At 32.2% G+C, this 18,833-nt stretch overlaps 2 protein-coding genes across 6 annotated transcripts in view; both read right to left on the reverse strand.

The window, feature by feature from the left end:
• Positions 1 to 18,833, reverse strand: part of LOC101900370 (cubilin) — a 402,236-nt gene that overhangs the window by 122,519 nt on the left and 260,884 nt on the right. The window lies entirely within an intron of this gene.
• LOC101898034 (uncharacterized) overlaps positions 10,813 to 18,833 on the reverse strand; it is a 55,581-nt gene continuing 47,560 nt past the window's right edge. The window contains exon 2 of the mRNA XM_005187955.4: positions 10,813 to 11,951. Within this exon, the coding sequence (XP_005188012.1) occupies positions 11,324 to 11,434 (111 nt within the window). The 5' untranslated portion in view covers positions 11,435 to 11,951 and the 3' untranslated portion in view covers positions 10,813 to 11,323. The remainder of the gene's footprint in view (positions 11,952 to 18,833) is intronic.

The raw sequence follows: 18,833 nt of genomic DNA on the forward strand, positions 1-18,833 counted from the left end.
ATTTGGTATTGGGTAGAAATCGGAAATTTGGTTTTTAAGTCGCTGTTCATGGACAGTGGTTTGAAAATGCGTGATATATTTGTACAAAATGTACTAAATGGTACCAAATTTGGTATTGGGTAAAGGAATAGAGTTGAAATCCTGGAATTTGATATAGATGCTACTGTTGGTGTATGCGATTAATGTATGGAGGTAGTTTTAGAAATGTGTACTATGATTGTTCGGAATGGACTTAGTAGTACTAAATTGTGCATTGGGTGAAGGAATAGAGCCGGAATTCCGAAATTTGATATGGATATCACTTTTGGTGTCTGTAGATGAAAAAAGAAGCTTTAGGGTGGCTGTCCATGTGTAGCCTGAACAGTGGTTTGGAAATCTGTGCTATTTTTGAACAAAAAGTACAAAATGGTATTGAGTAAATTGACAGGGTTCATATTTGATATTGAGGTCTCTGTTGATATCTGGGATTAAGATATGGTAGGGTTTTGGAAATATGTACTATAATTGTACGAAAAGTACTCAAATTAGTATTGAGTGAAGGAATAGAGCTGTAATCCTAAAATTTGATGTGGATGTCGACATTGGTGTCTGTGGTTGAGAGGAGGAGCTGATTTTGCATGTGAGTACTATAATGTTACTAAATGTTACTAAATTTGCTATTGGTTGAAGGGATGCATCTGAAATTGAATATGTAGGTCAATATTGGTTTCTAGGGTTCACACATGGAGACGTTGAAATTGTTTTGGACAAAAAAAATTAGATGTGGGTCCATTGTGCAATGGTTTTAGTAATATCCTTCTAGGTAAACTTAATAATGTAAGATTTTGAAAAATTTTTGGTGTAAAAGTTTTCCTATTATTATTTTCGACAATGGCAATACATGAATAATATAATAAACTTTTTAAGTCTGAAAATTTTGTACGATACTTCATATTGAAAAAAAAAAAAATTGTCAAACTGAACAAATTGTGAATATTTAATACTAAAAGTCCACCTTAAAATTTTAGATTCGTAAGAATTTTAAGGTGGACTTTTCGCTGACGATGTGGAGCGCCCTTTCTAGTAAGGCTATACAAATCTTGAGAATGTGAAGAAAATTGTCTTGAGAACATATGAATTTAATTGGTGATAAAATTAAGTAAACTTTTTAGGAATTAATGACCTAAAAACATCTCCTTAGGTGAGGAAACTGAAGCTAATTTTTATAAAAATACCAGTACTTCCAATGGGAAATTTAATGCACTGCATTTCCGTCGTTCCTTCATTAATTAAAATTCAAAAGAAACTCCAAAAATCATCATGCTTCGTAAAATATCAAAAAAATAAATAAAATAAAAAATAATTATAATAAATAAAACTAAATAAATAAAAATGCCTATATGTTCTCCTCGAGTTCACAAGTCTTACCTGTACCAATGAAATGTTTATAAGTTACAACGCTTACCTGAAAGATAGAAAAGAACATAATAAGCCTTCTTTCAATGAAATATAAGAAATATCCATTAGTTATGAATTCATATATAATGTATGCCACGATACACATAAAAGAAAATATTAATAAGGATTAATTAATTTCTTAATTAATCACTGCATACTTAATATATGCATGACAGAGGTAATTTCGAAATTCAACATGTGTGTGTGTGTCAGAAATGTTTGATTCGATGTGTTTGATATGCTTTGGTATGCTTACTGTTGCGTATGAATTATTTGCATAGAAAAAATAATCATACGCATGAGAGAACTTGCCATTGAGTTATCCGTGTTATACATGAATAGTTTACTAACACACTCGCAGGAAACTTGTTTTCTGTGAGTGAGATCGAGTTAATAGGGAAATAGAGTTAGATAAAATTAAGAGCTTATGGAACAGATAAATGGGACAATTCACAAAGATTTTTGATAGAGAAATTGATAGAAAATTATATTGATAACAAATATAAATCTTTGTTTTTGGGAAGATATATATTTAATTATATGTTAAATGTTAATATAAAATATAAAGGTTCTGCCAGATTTAGGTATTTTACTACAGAAGGAATATATCATTTTATACTTCCAAAAATGTGTCTCATCGAAATAACGGTTTTAGACCCTAGGTCTCTTTGGACAAAATCCATTTAAGGACATTTAGTTTCGATCTAGAGGTGTCCATCCGTTCGTCTGTATGACTGGCTTGCGCGTACCAAACTTGGTACACCGTAATGTTACCAAACTTAGATCGATATCAGAGATAGACAATATTGGCCCACTCCTTGTTGCATGAGGGTCTCTGATGGAGTACAGGATAGATGTATCAGAGGGATTTTGGAAATTGGAACTTTAAAGTTACGAATAGTTTTAAAATAGTACTAAAATTTTACCATTTACGTATAGAGCTAAAAAATGTATTAAGTGTGCCAACTATACTAAATATACATTTTGTTACATTTGTACAATTTGGTTTAGGATGAACGTACATTTTGTACATTTTGTACAAAATTGTACATTTTAGGATGAACGTATAAAGCAGAAATTTTAAATTTAGTACTTTATTTCGTACATTTTGGTATTGGGTGAACAGAAAGTGCTTGGAATTTGAAATTTGTTGGTATCTGGAAGTGAGATACGGGAATGGTTTTGCAAATATGTACTATAATTGGACTAAATGACATTAAGGATACTATTGGCATCTGTTTGTACGAAAAGTACTAAATTTGTTGTTGGGTGGAGGCATAGAGCTGAAACCGTGAACTTTTATCTTGCGATAACTGTTGTTGTGTAGGATTAAAATATGAAGTGGTTCTGCCAATGTGTACTAAAGTTATACGAAATGTTCTAAGTGTTATTTAATTTTGTTTTGTTTTGCAAATACGTACTAAGAGCTCACAAATACTAGTCATTACTGAATTTGGTATTGGGTGAAGGTGTGTCTATTTTTACAATGGTTTTACTAAAATTAGAGCTGCATTTTTGAAAATTGGTACTATTTTGTAGATTTTAAAAAAGAAAAAAAAAAAAGATTTTAAAGACTTTTTGGTGTAAAATATACTTTCCGCGAGGGAAAAACTTGGATAAAATATTAAGCCATAAAAATCTGAGAATTTATTACGATATATGAAGTTCTGATGACCAGCTAAACAAATTGTGAATTTTGAGTACTAACAAGTAAAAAAAAAAAACAATAACTTCGTCCGGATCGAACTTTGAATAAATTTCACCATTTGGATCAAAAAAAAAAAAAAAAAAAAAAAAAAAAAATATATATATATATATATATATATATATATATATATATATATATATATATATAAATAAATCCGTAAAAAATCTGTTATAATCTAAAAATTACCGAATATAGCGGTTATATTGGGGTATATACGAAGACGTGAACCTATATAGGCAACTTTTGTCATAAGCCATTGCAATATTCAAATACGAAACTTGAAAAAATCCGGTGAATAACGTAGCTAAAATCATCAAAATACCGAATATAGGGAGGTGACGTTATATCGGAGCTATGCGAAGACCTGGACCTGCATAGGCAATTTTCTGTCACAGGCTGTAGTATCTATTAGGAACTTTAAATACAAAATTTCAAAAAGTTTCCGTGAATATTGTACCTAAAATCCTCAAATTTGATATATATTCAGACAATTTCATTGGAATATTTGGCTACAGTCATCAAAATACTGAATATCGGGGGTACCGTTATATGGGGACTATACGATATCGTGGTATATCCAACTTGATCTGCCTGCAGACAAAAGACAGATCTGTGCCAAGTTTAAGCTTCATATCTTTATTCGTTTTGATTACAACAAACGAACAGACGGACGGACAGTTAGTGCTGAATCGTCTTAGAATTTTATGCTAATCATGAATAAATATACTTTGTTAGGTCAACAATCAGTAAGGAAAAGTCAAAGGTTGGGCGGGGCCGACTTTATTATACCCTATACCACTATGTATAGTTAGTAGAGCTCCCGTAACAAACAAATTTATTTGAAGTAGATCATACCACCTATTAACATTTGGCTTTAGATCAGTTATAATTTGGTTTCAGAAGGAACTAATATATGAGAGGCATATCCAATACTAAATCGATTTTCACTAAAATTGACGAAGACATTTTAATCCTTTATACCAAATAACATTGCTATAAAGTGCGTGAGAAAAAAATACTCATCGGACTTCCACGAAATGGAAACATACGTCCCGAAATTCATTTGGGCTGATATTAGCTATTATTTACACAATAAAATTGGATTAAGGATATTACGAGATATATCCAAATCTTAGTCGATCTCGATAAAGTGTGGCAAAGGAATTTCCGAACTCTATAATGGATATTACGAATGTGAGGGACTTAAACACCATATCGGATTAAACATTTATATGGGTTGTATCTGATATCTGGTACCAAATATAATTGTTGTGAAGTGCTTATTATGAATGTGAGGGACTTGAACACCAAATCGGATGAAACATTTATATGGGAGCTATAGTTATATCTGAACCGATTGGCACCAAATCTAATGTACTTGCTTCTAGACTGAACTCGGTTGCCAAAATTCAAGTCATTTGGACTTATCTTGGACATTTGGTGCACTATTAACCCGAAAACGATTGAAGATATATATGTGGGAGGTAAATCTGATCCGATTATCACCAATTTCAATAGGGTTTTCCTTGGGCCAAACAAATATTGTTTGCAAAATTTCATCTCAATCGGATAATAAATGCGACCTGCATTTTGTTCACAAGAATACATTGACGGACGGACGGTTGGACAGACGGACTGACATGCATAAATCGACTCAGATAATGGTTTTATGAAGAACCTCAAAATTATCTATGGGTCTATCTTGCTTCCTTTTCGCTGTTACAAACAAATGCACAAAGACATAATAGCCTTACCACTATGTGGCGTAGGGTATAATTATTATTTGGATGAGTTACAAACGGAATGGTGATATTAATATACCCTCCACACTATAGAGAAAAGCCCTAACATGAACTATAGGTACGAATGTCAACTTTAAGGTGGACTTTCCGCTGACGAAGGAACGGTCGAGTGCATAAGTGAAATGTTCTTTCTCACTGTTCCTTTCTCACAATTCCAGGTGTTGTAAAATTTATTAATATATTTTCGTTTTACGTTTTTTTCTTACTTTCTCAAAATTCCAGGTGTTGTAAAATTAATGAAATTATTATCGTTTTACGATTTTCATTGCTATTTTCACATTTATTAATTGTAGCAATTTGAACTATAGTATTGCATCTTATTTAGTACTAATATATAGGCGTATGAGTAACAATACATTAAGTTTAGCTTGATTACAGTAATCATACGCAATATGCAACTTACCTTTAAAACCGAATAGATGTCATTGCGAATTGATTTTTATATTTGATACAAAAGCGAATGTTAAAAAAAAAAAACACGAAATATTTTCCATTAATTGGAAATATTTTCCCAGGAAGTTGACTGATGATAGTACCAATGTACTAATTGTGTGTACGTTTTTTTCTTAATGTTGCATACAACTTAAATCCGAGCACATACGTTTAACAATAAAACTACAACAGTACTAATAACACATCGATTCACACATACATATATATGTTTATAATACACATATTATTATTATTTTTTTTTTAATTAAAACCACATTTCATATATAAATATGTTGCTGTTGTTGTTAAACTCTTTTGTTTTTGTTTCATGTTGATGAAGGGGATTTTATGTTGTGTGTTGTTTGATGTCGTTTTTTATTGTTTTTCATTTTTTTTTTTTAATTTTTTTTTTGTGTAAACAGAAATGAGAGTATAACATCTCTTTTTTTGTTTATATTTTTATTTTAATTACACTTAATTAGTTTATAAATAAATATGTTTACAAACAAATCCATGTAGTATATGTGTGTATATATAGACTCATTGAAATTTGTATATGATTTTTTCTTTGGTTTATCCATTTTTTTTAATTGCCAGATTTGAGTATTATTGTTTTTTGGTTTGGATTGTTCAATTTTCAGTTAAATACAGGGGCTTAAAGTTTTCACAAAAGGGTCAATTGTTAACACACACATAGATATATTTATGGTTAGGGAGAGTTTTTTTCTCTTTTTAATATAGATTTTCAGTGTAAATATGTGTTTATATGTATATATATATATATGTAAACATGTTTTTAAAAGTTAACAACATAACCGGGAGAGTATTTTCACAATAACTTTTTTTTTTTTGGTTTAGGTCAAATAGGGATTTTCATAATAACTGTATATTAAAGGTTAAATTGGGGTTTCTTTTTTGTTTGTTGTTTGCTTTGGTTTCTGTTTCTTTTTTCACACATAAATCATATAAAAGTTGTATTTTGTAAAAAAATTATTATATTATTTTAAATATTTCTTTTTGTTTTTATTTTCTTTTGCTTTTTTTAACAAGTGTCTGTTGTATGTTGTCCATAATGATTTTTTATTTATTTATATTGCTCTAGATGTTGTTGACTCTTTGTCTGCTTTCCATATTGACTGATATGGGTTTTCAAGATGTGGTAATTTTTTTATGATGTTTTTAATGTTTTTTTAGATTTTATTTCACAGTCTTGGTAGAATGTTTTTTTTTGTTATTTCTTTATTCAGTTTTAAATTTGACGGTGTATGATTTGGGAGGTTAATGTTGATCCGATTTCCTATTTGACATCATTTCCTCTACCACTTTGTATTGGTTGATGGCCATTGGCTATGTGAGCGTCATATAGTGTCCTTAGACCAGTCCAGCGTAAATAAAATATACTTCTTGTTATTGCATGTCTGAGCTTGGTACTCACAGAACAACAACAACAAAACTATATTATTTTTTTTTCTGACATGTTGAGAGCTTAAATGAGATTGAAGCCGCGGTTCGCAGATTTAGATGAATACGCCGGGAACAACACTTTTTCGCAGTTGATTTTGATTTCAATGATGGTGGGAAATGTAAATCTACGATGTCGATAATGTGGTAATGCAAGTTTGAAGCAGCATGAGAGGTTTTAATTTTAGGGAAATTACATTTTAAAAATCAAAATTTCGTTAAGTTAATGGAATAATTTTCCAGTTTCTTCGGGCATTGAAATATTTGTAGATTGGGGATTAATGCCACACAAAAAGCTTTTGGAGTTAAAAAAATTCGCTGAAGTCGGCAATAGTTTGGTCTGATCAAAATTTTTTTTTTATAATTCCAAATACACACATTTTTGAAGGTCCTTAGGATAATTCATTAATGGGTTGGTTGTTGCCAGGATCCATATAGTTTTTGAAGCTGATGTAAATTGCTTTTGTAGAATATATAATTTTTTGGAAAAAAAAAACCTCGGGGGAATATTTATTTATATTTGTCCACGTACACCAAAGTAAGAGTCGATATTGTCTTGACTAAAATTTATAACATTTTTTCTCCATAAAATCCCATATTGGCAAGACGGACGGGTCATTGCTGGGTTGGTGCCAGTAATTGTATAGCATGATATTTGTCCATATTTTTAATGCCTCCATCCTTATGTCATCGCATTTTCCGACGGATTTATTTTGAAAAAATAATATTATCGTTTTTACTCTCAAGAGTATCAGCACAACTTTGATGTTTATCTGATTCGAATGTTCACCTCCTTTCCATTATCGGCCGCCTGGTTAGCAATACAATATTCAGATTTTTAATTTTAATAGTATCTGGGTAACAATGTTGCCGCAATTTTTTACTTTGTACATACTTCAAAGAAAGCGAGTATTATATAATTTGTTTGAAGATTAAACGTTTTGTGAGAGGATAGTTTGATGTAACACGATATATTGTCATATTTTTCGAAGGATTTATATTCAGGAGGTAGATATGTCATGTATTTTCATCTAAAGGGTTTCACGACAATTTTGATGCGTACCGTTTATTTGGAGGTTCCTAGAGTTTGACATTTATCATGGTGTTTTTTTTCGTCATTCTATGGCATTTCCGCTAATGTTCTCTGGAAGAATAGTCTGCTCCACTCTCATTTTTGAACGTTCAAGAGGATATTTAGCAAAACATTTCAGATTTGTAACTTTTATGGCATTTGGGCAAAAATGTTGCTGCAACATTTTAATTTGACCTTCAAGGAAAGCCAGTATTCTGGATCGCAATGTTGCAAAAAAAATTCTGAATTCTCAAACTACAGCTGCATTGATTTCAGCTTTAAAACATGTTTTCAAATTATTCGGCAATTGTTTCACTATCAAGAAAGGGTCAAAGGACGTGTGTATTTCACAAGTTGATAATCACCACCTTCCTTGAGAATTTGCATACGTGAAGTAATTTGAAGAATTAACGTTTCGTATGAAGAGTTTCAGGACAAATTTGATTCGTTCCAGATATTTTGCAGATCAAAGAGAGTTTCATATTTTTTTCTGCAATTTCTGCGCGTTTGAAAGAAGCAATATTTATTCTTGATGTCATTGGGTTGCAATCTTACTGCAATAATTTACTGTGTGTTTTCTTCAAAACAAAAGCCAGTATTCCGGATCGTCACTATTCAAAGACATTTTATTTAGTAAGCGATGTAATTGATTTCAGTTGTAAAACATGTTTTCCAGCCCATGTATCGGCAACATTTGCTACTGACACGTTTATTTTTTTCGAGCCTTCGTATTAAGTTTTTGGAATTTTTTATTGATTTAATAGAAATTATGTGACTTTAGAGTTTTGTTTCGGCATCATTGTTGCTGCAACATTTCTGCAACTGTTTTATGTTGTTTAATGATTACGGGGCTGCTTTTGATTTAGACAGGTAACAGACAAATAATTGATTCGGCAGTTACATCAACATGTATCAGAGTCCGTATTGAATAGGTGGTTTGACTGATTTAATTTTTAAGGCATGTTTATCAGCATATCAATAATTTCGATTTTTGTTACTCCTCTGTTTCTCTCTTCTTTTCCCAAGGATTTTTTGGCGCGGTATTGTTTTTTGATAGTCTCGATAGAAGTTCTCTGAATTTTGAAGTTGCGGATGCATTTCAGTGTCTTTTACTGAATATAATTCTTAAAAGTTTTAATGCGGTTTGGATACGAGCCACTCTAGTCATTTCAACATGACGTTTTCGAAACTTGCCAATTTCTAGAATTTGCAACAGATGTTGCTGCAACATGCCAATCTTCAATTGCGTTTAAGTGGTTTTATTTTTCGATTTATTTTATGTGGTTTCTTCAGAAAATAATACGGATTAAATATTGCTATTGCTTTGTACGTTTCTTTCTCTCGATTCTGCATCAAATGTTTTTGCAACATATTTCTTATTTTTCTGCAACGCCTTGACCTGCTTTTGCGCAGATCTCTATTAGACTATGTTTTATTGAAACTAATTCCGAAAATGTAATTCCTTACACAAGACAATAAGCATAAATTTATTGGATGGGGAATGTTGAGGAACATGTTGCTGTTTCATAAATATTGGTAGAATGTTGTAGCTTGTGGAACAAAAGCTGCTGAAATAGACCTCAACGCCGCTCTATCTTAAACATACACTTGATAACCCGACCAAAAAGAAGTTGGGCTCCTGGATTGGGTTTGAATTGTATTGCTTCAAACCTTTTTTCTTCATTTTGGAATCACAACATTTTGAAAAAAAATTTCTGTGGTATTCGTGTAGCCGAAAACTCTTTTTGAGTCTGCAAGATATGTTGCTCCAGAATGTTCGTATAGCTTTGTTGAAGTTTGATTTGTTCATGTTTTTGCTTACTTCTTTAATGTGTTCTTGATAGTTTTCAGTATATGTATCCGGAAGCATGCCGAATTTATTAGCAATTTTTTTTTATGGAACAGTTTAAACGTGTAAAGATTTTTTCCAATACTGGGTGATGTTTCTTCTGAGATGGGACATTTAATATTGTTGCTATTGATACTTCCTCACGGACTTTCTCTCTTCTTCGATCGGGAATTAAATTCTGTCCTTTTATTTATGATTACAATTTTTTCAATTCTGTTGATTTTTTATATGGATGCTATTTTTCTTCATTGAGGATGACTGTGTTTCTGCAACATTGTTGTGACATCAATATTTATGTACACTTTCGGAACTTTTTTCTTTATTTCTCCTCCGCATTAAAAAATATGTACTATTTTGTGAGAGTTATGTGTGAATGATTTCGGCCTGTATCGTTAATTATGTTTCTGAAACATTGTTGCCGCAACTTTGTGACATTTTTTTCTCTTTCTTCCTCTTTTCTCCCCCGATGGGGAACTATGAAATCTTCTTTTACTTGTGATTAACATTTTTGCAATTTTGTGGATGTTTTATGTGGATGATTTTTGCTGATTTCGGCATTTATGGTTGATTATGTTTCTGCAACATTGTTGCCGCAACATTACGGATATACATTTGATGTTTCTTGAAATGTAACATTTTCTTGTAAGTTCGAGTTAAATATATATTTTAGAATTGTTTGTGGTTGATTTTGCAACATTTTTGTTTTAAATTTTGGTTTTAAAGAGTTTAAATAAAGGATTAAATTATGTTGAAGAACATTGTTTTTTGCTTTTGGCTTTTCACACAAGGTAGTTTAGGTTTTGTAGATATGATGGGTTTCCATTAATCGATTATTTGAACATTTAATAGAGGTCTTTGAATAGGGGAGATTAATAGGTTTGTAATATTGGAAGTTTATTATATATTTGGTTTTCAAGGTAGATATTTATGTATAATTTCATAAAAACACTTAATTAACTAAACACATATATTTATTATATATAAAACATTAATATAATATATATATATATTATATATTATTTAATTATGTTTTTTTTTTTGTTTTGGTTTGTGTAAAAGTTTTAAATTCAACACCAAATTGAAAAATTATTTCTTTGTTACTGCACACCACACATGACACACAAACGAGTTATGAAGTCTAAAGGTTTTTGATGTATATAAATTGTTGTTGTGGTTGTAGTTTTTGTTGATTATTGTTGTTGTTATTATTTTCTTTGAATTAAAATAAAAAATTACACATCACAGCCAATTTTGATACTGACACGATGGGTTAAGAATTTGTCTTTGTTTTCTTGGTTTTTTGGGGGTTTCTTGTTGTCACTTTGATTTTTTTTCGTCCACTAAATAAATGTCCTTTTCTTCTTCTTTTTGTTACTAATAATATTTGTTGTCCAATTGTCTAGGGATTTTCGAATTTTATAACGTTTGTTTTTTGTTGTTGTTGTTGTTATTATTGTTTTGATTGATGATTGATGTATGATGGTATTTAACGAGATGTACTAACAATTGGTAGGCATTTGTTATCCATCTGGGAAATTACCAGGTCCCAGTTGAAGCTTATCTCACTTAGGCTCTCCCATTGTCTGGCCGACCACTATGATGATAACAATGAAAACGGCCAACAGGACCAGAATACAACAAATGGCGACGGCAACCATGGCGCTATTACTCATACAACGATTGGACGAGAAAATCAAAATAATAGACGCTTTGTCGGCTCAGTCTCGAATTTTGTGGCTGGTGGTCTTTAGTTTCCGTCGGGGGTAAAAGACGACTACTGACAATGTCTTAATGATTCGGAAAACGTTGAAGCAGCACAAAGAGCGTGTTGTGTTTGTTTTTGTTAATTTTTCATAGACGAAAAGATACCACGTAGCGAAGAAAATAACTTTTCCCCTTGGGAGCGAAGATTGTAAGGGTGAAAAGGTATGCGGTTTTTTTTTTGTATTAATTTTCACTTTTTTGCCTATTTCTGTGTGTTTCTTTTTTGTTGTTGTTATTGTAGATTAATTGCTTGTTTCTTTTATAGACAAATTAATTTCCACATTTCGTTTTTTTTCGTTTCCTTTAATTAATGTTTGTTTCTCTATGTTGGCCTCATTATATCCTGTATTTGTTTCCCGGATGTTGCCTTGGGTTTTATTTTTGGCTTTGTTTACGCTTTTCCGTTTATGGAGAATTTTCAGAGCACTGTAATTATATAAATTAATTGATATCCATTTGGGAGGTTTTTGCCTCTTAAGGATGAGAAAATGAAATGTTGATTGGCATTTTGTTTAATTTTAACTGGGGCTCGGGAAATTATTGACTTTGCTTCTTAATTTTTAGAAAAATCTACCAAATAATCAAGGACATGATCGTAGATTTTAAGAAGGTCTTCTTTAAGGCTATACAGCTTGTTGAGGTGTCATTCAAAAATATTTCTTCAATTCTGACTTTTTTTATATTTTCAAGAGTTTTAGAATTGTTGATTGTTTACGAATACCTTTCAAGGACAATCAAGGATTTTTACAAATAATTCTTAAAGACTCGAAAACCATATATTTGTTTAAGAAAAATAAATCTAGTTTAGAGTCTTACAATCTCGTATTTTCAGCTAATTCTTCTGGATGAATTATGGATATTTTTTTCATAGGATTTAAATTGTTATTCTTACGATATTCTTCAGGGGTATTACAATTGTGGGTATTTTTAGGAAAATAATGCTTATGATCTTTAAGGATATCCGAAGGGATATTTTTCAAATGTAAATATTTTTAAGAATATTTTTTAAGGGTCTAAAAATATTTTCCACGACCTCAATAAGGAATTTTATATCAAATATTTCTTCAAGAATATTATTTTTTCAATTGTAGAATTTTCTTTACAACAGCAGGTTTTCAGAATCCCTACAACTGAGGATTTTTAAAAAATCGATGAAAAATATAATAATTAAACAAAAAAAAAAAAAAAAAAAACACAACTAACTTTTTTACATTTTCATAAAATAAAAATATTTTTAGGGGTCTTGGATTGTTTTGGAATATATTTTTCATATTTTGCAGAGGTTTTACATATTTTTTTAAGACTGTTTTCATTTGAAACCACTCATCCAACAGCTATTAAAGTTATTCCAGTGACAGCTCATTATATTGTTTACAAGCGTACAAAAGCATTTTAGTGAGAAATTTCGAGAAAAAAAATTTATTCGTGATGGAATTTAAGCGTGATAGTGTGATTTCTTTATATTTGGCTGGAAAACCACAAGTGGCTATCGTTAGAGCACTCCAGCCCTAAAATATGAATAAATCTTTAGTGTCTGGTACCATAGCCCATTACCGGGATACTGATAGCGCAGCCCGACGTTAAGGAAGTGGACGGAAGAAAACAGCAACATCAGCAGAAATGGTTGGAAAAGTAAAGAAGTGATTTGATCGAAACCAGCGTCGCAGTGGCCGAAAAACGGCTTGTGAGCTGAACATATCGCAATGTTCCATTCATAAAATTTTAAAAAATGAGCTCGAGGTAAACCCCTTGAAATTCCTAAAAGTGCAAGAACTTACACCGCAACAGAAAGAAAATAGACTCAAAAGAGCTAAAGAGTTGCTTCGCTTGGCCGAAAGTGGTGAACTGCCGAATTTAGTTTTCTCCCATGAGAAAACATTTGTTGTCCAGCAGTTTGTAAACAATCAAAATTATCGTGTTTACTTGCCAAAGTGGTCAGCTAAAAATGTGCACCTTCGGTTGGTCACCAGAACTCAAGCGCCGGCCATAGTGATGGTGTGGGCCGCCATAACAGCCGATGGCCGCTCCTACTTATCGACTGTGACATCAGAATAAATTTACCGCAGAATAATATTCTGGAGGGTGAATTAAAGCCTTGGACACGCAAACATTTTGGCCGCAGACCTTGGACATTCCAACAGGACTCATCACTAACGCACTTAGCACGCGCCAACCAAGAATTGCTTCATTTCCAGCACACAATGACCACCAAAATCTTCGAATACCAATCCGTTGAAGGCCATTATTATTCTCAAATTTGATGATATTTCCGACATTTTTTGCTTTCATTCAATATAAATAAAAAAACAGTAAAGAAAGTCCTAAAGTCGGGCGGGGCCGATTTTGCTTTGCTAATTTAGTTGAGCTCCACTTAATAATTTAAAGTTTTTATGGGAGAATTCAATCATACACTCTTTGATTATAATTATAATTTAAAATTCAAAGGACGAAATATGCCGAAGCATTTGTATCTTTTAAATTCGGACTTATATTGCCCATTTGCAAAACTAATAAAGATAAAGATATATATGGGAGCTATATCCAAATCTTAACCGATCTCGATAAAATTTGGCAAAGATATTTCTGAGCTGTATTTGATATATTTCCCTGAATATCGTTGTTACGCAGTGCATATTACGGCTGTGGGTAACAAATACAACAAATCGGATGAACAATATATATGGGAGCTATAGCTATATCTGAACCGATCTTCACCAAATTTGGCATACTACCTTCTAGACTCAGTTCGGTCTTATGTGGCAAATTCCATCCCATTCGGGCAAATATTAGACGTTTGGTGCACAATAAAAGGTAAATCGGACGAAGTTATATATGGGAGCTATATCCAATTCTGAACCGATCTCGATAAAATTTAGCAAATGTATTTCTGAGCTGTATTTGATATATTTCCCCAAATATTGTTGTTACTGAGTGCATATTACGGCTGCGGAGGACAAAAATAACAAATCGGATGAACAATATATATGGGAGCCATAGCTATATCTGAACCGATTTCGATCAAATTTAGCATACTTATTTTCAGGCCTAAGTTGGTTGTATGTGCAAAATTCCATACTATTCGGGCTGAAATTACACGTTTGGTGCACAATAAAAGGCAAATCGGACGAAGATATATATGGGAGCTATATCTAAATTTTTACCGATTATCTCCAATTTCATCTCAATCGGATAATAAATGCGACCTGCGTTTTGTTCACAAGAATATATGGACAGACGGACTGACATGCATAAATCAACTCAGAAAGTGATTCTATGCAGATCATCAAAAGGAACTATGGGTCTATCTCGTTTCCTTTTGCCTGTTACAAACAAATGCGTAAAAACATAATACCCTGACCACCTTGTGGTGTAGGGTATAAAAAATGTAAAAATTATGGCACATCATTGACACTAATTTGTTCTTCTCATTGTTTCATGATGATGATGGTGTGACAATTAAATCTCTTCTTCACCATTATTTTCTTTCATAAGTTTTTGTTACAATCCACATGACTACGAAAGCGACATCCTCGGAGACATTTTCCTTTTAGTTAACTAACTACACATCATTATTCATTAAATGCTTCACTGCATGCAAATAATTTGGGGTTTCGAAGCGAAAGCAAAAATGCCAACCACACAGAAATGTGGTTGTCAACCACTTTGCAAAGAAAATAAGTTTATTGAAACAAGAAATCCTGGTTAAATTTGACAAATTGATCAAGGACACAGATAAACGCACAAGTAAAACAAAATTAAGTGCAAAGTTAAACCACAGCAATTTGGTGCAGCAACTATTTAAATAGGAAAATTTTCGATGAATATTTTGGTGAATTGTGGAAAATTGCGACTAACACCAATTAAATTGAGGGAAATCATTAAAATACGCATTATATTCTGAAAAGTTAAAATAGGAGAGATTTTTTTGAAATATTTAAATTTTGACTTTTTTGAACAACTGGGATGATATATATATATATATATATATATATATATATATATATATATATATATATATATATATATATATATATATATATATATATATATATATATTCCATAACCATAGATTAGTTTTCGGTTTCTGAAAATGTTTTCCGATCATTGCAATAAATTTGATATCCTTCAATTGGACTCCAACATAATTACAAAATAAAAAAGTAAGCAAAGGTCGAGCGGGGCCGACCGTTGAATACCCTACAAAACTATAATAAACGATACAGTTTATATAGGCGAGATACTCGAAAGAATTCCATAATGTGACAAATAATAAAAGAAAACCAACAGGTTTCTTTCTCTAATTTTCGAATAATAGCTACTTAAACTAATTTGCTCATTTCCAATTTATTGGTAGATGTTGCACTTAAATGGTTTTCTTAGATCTGGAACCAATATTTCCCAAAGACCTATAATCTCTCAGAAGTGGCAAAACATTAACATTTATTATTGGTTTTTGACTGAAACGCATCTATATGAGATACAGACATTTGACTATATTCTTCAACGAAATCGACGTTAACGAAATAGTCAGAAGTGCGTCTTTCCTGTATTTGTGAATTCTCCAAAAAGCCACTGGAATGGACATTTTCGTATTTTGTCTAAAAAAGTTGGCAAACTCCTTCACACATTGAATATTTTTGGATGGCCATCCAAAACTGCTTGGCTTTTGCAATGTCCGGTAACCCCTAATCAAATGTGCGTGAGGATTGGGCGATAATTACGACCAGCTGACAATTTTTCCGTTTTTTGGTCCATCTCAACACCTAAATATATGGCGATCATCTCCAAAACGAGTAGGCTCATCTTATCCCCATGCAAAATTTCGTAAGGATCGGGTCATAAATGCGATCTGTATATGATATCCTGATATCCTAACTACTTAGTTTTGTTAGCTGTAGAAATATTACCAAATGTTTAATTCAAAATGAAAATATGCCAAAAATAAGCAAATATGAGAAAATATTACAAAATCAATATTTTCATCTTTAGAGAGATATTTTTATGCAATTTTTTAGACGTTTTTTCTTTCCTGCCAAGATGCCATTTAGAATTAATGAGAACTGTCGAAATCAGTTCAGCCGTTCTCGACATATATGAGATCTTTCAAGCATATCTTCTTTGATAGACATATTTTGCTATATATCCGATTTGATGGATGTTAACATCAATGTAAAGATCAGAAGTAACCTTTTCATGGCTTTGTGATTTCGCCGGGATTTAAAATATTCGCGGTTTAATGAAAAATTTTAAATTTTTTCAACAAAAAAGATATGGTCTATTTTACCCGCTAAATATTATCCGATGACCACCCAAATTGGTAGGCTTCTTCCCCAATTCCGAGTCGATTGGTCTATAATTGCGACCTGTACAGCTACTGCAAAATCCGACATTTTTTCAGTTTTTGGTCCATTTCAACCCCTAAATATTATGCGATCATCTCCAAAAGTAATAGGCTTCTATTCAGACCCTAACCCCACCTTCGTGCAAAATTTCGTAAGGATCGGGCCATAATTGCGACCTGTAGCGTGATTACAAATTAACGTGGACAGACGGACAGACGGACGGACGGACATACATAGCTAGATCGACTCAGCTCGGCGGGCTAGGAAGATCCATATATACTTTCATATATGGGAAACCAATATTTCGAGGTGTTAAATAAACACATAGTGTTGTAGGGTATAACCACCCATAATTCCTATTTGTATCACATTGTAAGCATTATTATTGTTGTTATGGCTTTATTTTAAATTCTAAGCTTTAAAACACTGGACACCCGTCCATTTTTAAGAACATAATTTCCATAATAGCCTTTCGTAACAACGATTATTTCCATGCCACAGGACTTGATGTGAATTAATGACAGAACAATTCATTCACCAGCCATTTTGCTGACGATGAACGATGGCTGCTGGTTATCTGACAATCGACAAAAGGATGTGAACACACAACACAACATGTGTGTAAGTGTGTCTGTGTGTTGGGCATGTGACCATCTCCATGTTCGCATCGAACAACTGACAACCAAGCACACCCACACACACCAACACACGCAGCCTCACACATCATTGTCAGCAATGTCCGCAAATCACAGCACAAAAGACTCCTCTTTGGTAGAATGCAGGCCATTGGTATGACATTTTGTTAATGCCATTCATCAGTTGGTCAGTGTGTGTGAATAATGATGGACAGAGGGTTATGAAATAGGAACAATATTTTTTTAATTAAAAACAGAAAGCTGTTGAAACCTGAAAATATTATTGTTTAAAATTTCCAGATAATTAAAAAGATATTTTTAAAATTTAAAGCCCTTTTCCAATAACCCTTTCTTGGTACTCAACCGAATTTTGACAGTTGGTTATATTTCTTTTGTAATTTAAACATCGTTTTTATCATGTTATGTCGTCTGATTTTCTTCAGTGTTGGTGACATGATTTTGTGGAAAATTTATGGCTCAACACACTTTAATAGGACAACTTGTGCTGAAACTTTATCAAAATTTATATTACAAATTTATATCATGAACATTTCAATTGTGCATGTGGGGCTATAAAAGAGTGCCAAATACAACTAGAAACTGGAAACAAACTAGATCCTGTTAGAAAATATAATATATCAGTTCACAATTTTTATTATCTCCTCAACAAAAGATCAAAATTTGAAAAGTGAAATATACCTCTTAGGAAGTAGCCAAGGGCGGCCAAGTGGCTACTTCAGAATTTGTCACTTGTTTTTTTTTATAAGATTTTGTCTTTTCGGGTCCCTGTGGATGGAACGTAGTAGTTTAGAACAATAGAAAATATTCGGTCACTCCTCTCAAAGATTTCAAAATTTTGATCAAATAAAAATACCAACCAACCAACTTCAGACTGCTGTCATTTCTAAGCCATTTGTCCTACAGCTGTTAGAATTATTCCAGCGACAGCTCATTATATTGTTTACAATCATACAAAAGCATTTTGGTGAAATTTTTCCCGAAAAAATGTTATTCGTGATGGAATTCAAGCGTGATAGTGTGATTTCTTAATATTTGGCTGGAAAACCACAAGTGGCTATCGTTAGAGCACTCCAGCATTTAAATGTGAATAAATCGTTTGTGTCTTGTACCATCGCTCGTTACCGTGATACTGGTAGCGTACCCCGACGTTAAGGAAGTGGACGAAAAAAAAAACACTTTGAAAAATAAAGAAGAGACTTAATCGAAACCAGCGTTGCAGTGGCCGAAAAATGGCTTGTGAGCTGAACATATCGCAATATTCCGTTCGGCAAATATTGAAAAATGAGCTCGGGGTAAAGCCATTGAAATTC

The sequence above is a fragment of the Musca domestica genome, unplaced genomic scaffold, assembly GCF_030504385.1.
Source record: "Musca domestica strain aabys unplaced genomic scaffold, Musca_domestica.polishedcontigs.V.1.1 1, whole genome shotgun sequence".
Classification (NCBI taxonomy): Eukaryota; Metazoa; Arthropoda; class Insecta; order Diptera; family Muscidae; genus Musca; species Musca domestica.